The following is a 6308-nucleotide window of genomic DNA, read 5'->3' on the forward strand; positions in this document are numbered from 1 at the left end:
GCCACGGACTGTAATATCACATAATTTGGTTGTATTGTACCCAGACTATGCACTGTGAAATACAATAAAAATACACTTACATTGTGAACCTCTTTGTGCATTTATCATATGCTCATATTACCATCATAAAGCTCAATGTAACCATCAATACAAATAGACAGTTTGAATATTAATCTTTACCCGCTCGAACATACCACTACCATGACATCGAATTTTCCAGCAACCAACAATCCATCCTTCCTTGTTTCTCAAAATTTTCCATTCAAAAGCAAATGCCCTATGCATCGCAGTGATTGGAAAACACCGCGTGGCATCGGTGGCTCATGGAGCAGTGGGAAGACTGAAGCACGAGACGCCCTCCTCCATCCCCTTCCACCCCTTCCCACCACCAAACTCATACTCGCTCCAATCAGGCTCGTCGAAGATGACGTTCACATCCACGCACAGGTGCAGCCCCACTAATGAATTCTGTGGTACCTTAATGGTCCAACTTGAAAGCCCCACCCCGCCACCCCTTGTGGTTATAAAAGTGAGGCCCCTGCTGCCGTGAAAACCAGGCAGGGCTTACGGATGCAGAACGGCAGACACGTCAAACCCAGCCCTCTTCTGCAACCAGCATCGGCCCCATTTCAACGCAGGTACTGGAGTCTTCGTGGTCTCTGTTTTATGATGCTGATCATCTCGCCAGCAAAGTGCTCTGTTGGGCACGGTGAGAGGTTCTTTCAAGGCTCGAGTTATACAATAATTAGAGCTCTCTGGTTGAAACTTAATTCTGAAGCGAAATTGCACGCCTGCCTTAAAGCTTTCGTGACTGCACGAATTCATATTATTTAGGTCTTTCGTTAAAGTCACGTAGATAGGTACAAATTAATTGAAAAATAATAGATATAAAAAAAACTTACGACGTTTAGATCACAACACAAGCGATCGTCATCAGGAGGAAAGAGACGATCGCTTGTGTTGTGATCGAAACGTCGCAAGTTTTTTGTGTATTTCATATTTATTACTTTTATTGATTTGTATCTAATTCACGTGACTTTACCGAAAGACCCAACGAATCAGAGGTATCCTCTTTCACCGGTATATTTCATACGCATTAAAAAAAAAAATTGTACGGTTCATTTAATATGAAACATTGCTGAGTGAGCGCCTTTGGTGAAGCGTCGGTGTTGTGCTGTCGTCGCCGTCGTACTGCCGCGTGCTGCTGCTGATGCTGCTGTTGTTGCTGTCCAAGGTGCTGACCTCCACAGAGGGCGCGCTCACAGGACCGAGCAGGAAGCATGGCAAAGCTGGACGCTCTGCTCGCCGCCTCGCTGCTGCTCGCCGCGCTGTGGTTGCACGGCGTGACTTTGGTATGCGGCTCCCCCTTGTCCTCCCCCTCGGCACCCCACCTTGCCCCATTCCTTTCTTGCCCAATGCTCTGCGTCTCTATATAACCCGGATCGTTTGATCCCACTGGGATTTTTGCACACAGCGTTGGTGTACGGTGCTTTTACTGCAATATTTTGCTGTCTTTTCTTGGATTTTCTGTTTGCACATAGTCACATAGACACTTTAAGATGTTTTCTTGTTCATGTTTTGTTTTTTGTTTGTTGCGGTTGCACCCGATTCAAGAGCCGAATGGCTCATAGGGCTATACCAAATAAATGAAATGAAATGAATCCGCCCCTTCCCTTCTCCTCGCTTCCCTACTATTCTAACTACCACTCGTACCTCTCTACTCTCCACCCCACTGTTCGCCCCTTTTTATTTTTTTCACTCCAACCTTGTATGTATGTTGAACTTCTTTCGCGTCGTACGTAGCCAACATTCTCTGCATAAAGGCTCCTCCCTAGCCTGTATCTCTCTCCCCTACATGACAATCCTTCTTACACTTCTCCCTTGTTTGCACTCATCTCTTACCTTATTCTACCATTGTTGCACCTACTTTTGTCTTCGATTTCCCTTGCAAAAAATCTGAAAGTAAATGGGATTAATAAAGGACATGAGTGTAAAGAGAGTCTTCGCAATCAGCCTAAAATTAGGTTGTGGTGTAATTTTAAGTATGTTATTCTCCAGTGCGTTTTTATTTAGTATCAACGCATTATTTAGTGTAAGCATATTACTTCACTCAAATTTGGTATATAAAACAAGCACGCGCAACACATAACGCTGTAACTCAATTGAGGTTCCTTCTATCTATCACTTATTTTGTTAATATGAGTGAATTGTGTGTTCACTTCATGATGAATATCGTCGCTTGTTGAGTCACTCTGGTGACCTCCTGTGATTAGGACTCGGTGTTTAGCGTGTGTAGGACAGAATAGGCAGGGCGAGGTCAAGCTTCGCTTGAGAAATTGGATTAAAATTGCTTTGCTGCTTTGAAACATATATTGGTTTATTGCAAGCAAACAAGATAAATGGATTCCACAAATTTGAGATTCAATGTTTCTCTATATACCATTGCAGAGTAATTTTCTGTTCTCTCGTGGTTTAATAAAGCAGACAATCTTCATGTGCCAAACAAGTGGATTAAATTGCGTTGTCTTAAAAAAAACATCGCATCTGTGGCATGCAGAACTTTTGTGACAAACATTGGTAGATGGCAGTTTCCGACAGGGAGCATGATTTAAAAATGACTTAATTCATGGTAATAACGGTCAACATATTAAATGTTCGATTGCCTCCCCATGTAGAGTTGCGGGGCGGTGCAGAGATGGGTGCCCTCCACGCAGAGGGAGAGATGGCCTCAAGCAGACGATTTTGTGGGACTCATGGGGAAAAGGTCATATGGTAAGTTAAACCAGTTTGTCTGAATATGAATGATTTATAAGGCTTCGGTCTGCTCCTATGATACAAATTTACATGTCATTTGTATGGATGTCCGACTCACACAATTATTTTTATTACGTGCGCAATGCAGGTGGCTAATCTAATCATCATTAGGGTACCGTCATGACCAGATCGCTGGTTTGATTCCCACAGCTGCTCGGCATTTTCTTCAGGCTGAAATATATTGCAGACTGCAATGAATTAAACGTCCTGGTGGAATAGAAATATTTTATATTAAAGCATTGATTAATGTGCCGATGTCATATCCCATATCTGAATTTGGAAAATTATCCGTAAAATTGTGGGGAAAAAAATAATTATCCTTTTCAACATGTGTCTTTGTATATTTTTCCGATTTTGTTCCATATTCTTTGCAGCATGTTGTTGATCCCCGTGATAGCAGTTCATATGCAGTTATGGTATATGTCCTTCGTCAGGCACCGTAGTACGGTTATTAGAAGTTATTAAGTCAACAATTTTCCCACCAAAACATAATTGACAACTCCAAAAACCGCTATTCTGCATAATTTTCCCTTTACCATATATACCTTATGTTGGGTCTTCTTACTAATGACACTTTTATGAAAAGAAGCAATCTTGATTTTAAGCTTTCGTGACAGTCTGCCTCAGCAGCAGACCATGCTTTCCCACCTGGTGACAGACGCTTGTGTTGTGCCCGAAACGTCGTGATTTATTTTATTTTATACCCTCGTGACTTTACCGAAAGAACCAAAGAGTATGAAATGAAGCAAGTCATTTATATAGCTTTAGTTGGATTTTTCCCTGTAATTAATATACGGTGCTGTCTAATCTCTTTGTAATAGCAACATAGATCTGCAATGTCTCCGTCAGTCTACATGTCTCTCCAAATAAAATTATTTCTTATATAACCCATTGGCCCATACAGCCTTCTGAGAGAGGATACGTTCAGCAGCATTTATGTACTACATGCAAACTTTGGACCGGTTTCAACACACGGTGTCTCAACAGCAGTCAGGCTTGCTGGTGAACTGCAAAAAGTATGAAGGAGACGTGATTATCTATTTTGTAATTTATTTTACCCACAACGGCGCTAATGATTACATTTTCTTTGTAAAATATTTTCTGTCAATTCTTTCCCGAGTGCTAATCATTTGTAAGTCTTCGTTAATTATTTGTGTTCAGTGAACATGAGTAATCCTAATAATCGCAGTACGTCTGTGTGGTGGAAACAGACTACTCGGATGATACTTTTGACGGATTAATGGGCAGAAGATCGGCCAAACCTGTCGGTAAGTACCTACACTTATGAACCACCCAATCGTCTCTGCTGTGAGCTGTTAAATGTCACGAAGTGGGATGTTACCCCTGCTGAAATCATGTGGACAAGAGGATTATACCACTATTAATGCGATGCAATTTAGTCAGATCATCAGAACGTACATTCTTTAGAGGATGCATAGACATTACCAGGTTAATCACGAGAGATAAAAGTAACAATCTTATATTTTAACTCTGAATACAGGCTGTAGAAGGCATTAATCCCGTACGTAAAGTTAATGGCAATTACACATAAATCACCTATAATGGAGTGAAATATATTTCTTATATTTAAACAGATAAAGAGATAAAGGGTCAAACAGCAATGGAATGCCTCTAATTGCACGTTAATTGATGGGTAATTAAGTGCACACTGACGACGCACAACTATTGCACTAGCTGTTGCATCTGTTGTACATATGTGCGGATGTAGCCAACCGTGCTCATGCTGTAATACGATGGTCATCAGATCAGTTCAGTTGTTGTTGTTGTTCTCACTCGAAGGTGCCGGCCATGCTGGCAGTCCCTCGTACGAGCGTTTTCAAGACAGCGGGAGGGCGAGGGCGACACTGGGCAGGCTTGTAAGCTACCTGGCCACCAGTGACCGACACCCGCGGATCAACGGAAGCAGACCTTGACAATGCAGCCTCCACCTCTCGCTCCTTCACACATGCGCGGCACTCCGTGCAAGTGAATCTTTTTTTTTTCTTCTTCTGGATATGGCAAATGCATACTTTGCAGGGAAGGCATGTAATCATGTTTTCCTATTTCTAAACGTTGGTCGTGGCATCCGTTGTCTGAATTACGCCTTTATTCTGATGAGTAGATTACCGCTTTTGTATTTGTGGGACACACATCTCAAGCAAATGAATGAACATGTCATTTTGCAGTTCCTGATGATTTTGAGCAATTGTTTATTTTCATATATATTGTATCTCGTAATTTCAACACGTGTGGATTTATCTTTTACAAAATTAAAGGTCGTCTTATAATTATTCAATCAAAAGCAGTGCACTAGTATGAAAGCTACCAAAATTGTTTGTATTCTCCAAATAAATAAAAACAATCATTAAAAGTTAATATTTTCTGGATTGTACAGCTCTTAACACCCAAACTCTAAAGGTCCTCATTTGAAATTGCTAATAACTCTGTTTAAACGGCCCCTGAACCTGAGCTTGGAAATGGATGCGGACATATGGATATTATGACTATTACAACTTATATTGGCTATGACCACTGCCTTGGGACAAAACTTTTAATTTCTGGTGAGTGGCACACTGAAAACAGGTGACTTCATTTTGCACATTTTCAGCAGTGAAGCTAAAACGCATGCGGCTGACTGGGTGGATATGTAGCATGTTTATATTTCGATCAGGACAAATGTTCTCAAACTCCAAGCATTGAGCCAACTCGGCTGCTCACACTTAGTCACTGGCCTATTGGATGAGCCGCTCGATCATTGCTGAAGTACACGTCATGGTAAGAAAATGCAGCACCCGCGTAAAATATCACGTGGCATCATTTGCAAAAAGAGGCATGTTGCGATTATGTCATAGCTGAAATAAAAAAAAACTTTAGTGATTAGTTAACTGTTCTTAACGTCTTTGCCAGGTATTCATTGCAAAAATACATTGTTATGTACAGGCTCAACTTACTCTGAAGCTGCTGTACATCACTATACTCGTAAAAAAAAAGTCAAACTCGTTTTTGCTCCAACGGGTTTGGGGGCAGTACTATGGTACCGATATTATCAACCCTGGAGGAACTCCCGACTGAATTTTGAACTCAAATTGCAATCCATGGTCTCCACTGCTACCCCACCCAGCCAGATTAGCATCAATATTGGTACATTGCAAATAATGATCAGATTATATAAATGTGTACTGTGGTAATACTTAACAACTGGAATTTGAGAAGATAACATCAAACTCCTCGTATATTTATACATGTATGGTTATCGCTGCTTCATAGAATGCCCTGCTGTGTGTCGGAAATTTGAGGCGACTGAGCAAACAATAAAACAATTACAGCCCAGTTTGTTGATGTGCTGACAGAATAATAAACATCCCGCTGGGAAGCAAACTGATTGGTTATCTTGTGAATGTTACAATAAATGAAGGCAGGGTTGGATTGGCATGTATGCACGTTGCACTTCTTTCCCACCGCACATAGCCAATCGTACTTATCGGAGTGGGGAG

The 6308-nt window shown here is 41.3% G+C and overlaps 1 protein-coding gene across 1 annotated transcript; it reads left to right on the forward strand.

Moving 5' to 3' along the window:
* The first annotated feature begins 567 nt into the window (after positions 1–567).
* LOC144937569 (uncharacterized) lies at positions 568–4750 on the forward strand. The gene is made up of 5 exons (XM_078864864.1): positions 568–638; positions 1235–1352; positions 2676–2772; positions 4026–4082; positions 4615–4750. Exons 2-5 carry the CDS (start codon positions 1281–1283, stop codon positions 4746–4748), a joined length of 360 nt encoding a protein of 119 aa, XP_078720990.1. The 5' UTR covers positions 568–638; positions 1235–1280; the 3' UTR covers positions 4749–4750.
* Positions 4751–6308: the final 1558 nt, after the last annotated feature.

The sequence above is a fragment of the Lampetra fluviatilis genome, chromosome 2 (genome assembly GCF_964198595.1).
Source record: "Lampetra fluviatilis chromosome 2, kcLamFluv1.1, whole genome shotgun sequence".
In the NCBI taxonomy this organism is placed as follows: Eukaryota; Metazoa; Chordata; class Hyperoartia; order Petromyzontiformes; family Petromyzontidae; genus Lampetra; species Lampetra fluviatilis.

What these genes read in the sequence shown, in the direction of transcription:
- LOC144937569 (XM_078864864.1), top strand. Translation starts at nt 1,281, where the DNA reads ATGGCAAAGCTGGACGCTCTGCTCGCCGCCTCGCTGCTGCTCGCCGCG. An exon ending in CATGGGGAAAAGGTCATATG is followed by an intron (nt 2,773 to 4,025) that starts GTAAGTTAAACC and finishes TGGTGGAAACAG; the next exon opens with ACTACTCGGATGATACTTTT. An exon ending in AAGATCGGCCAAACCTGTCG is followed by an intron (nt 4,083 to 4,614) that starts GTAAGTACCTAC and finishes TCTCACTCGAAG; the next exon opens with GTGCCGGCCATGCTGGCAGT.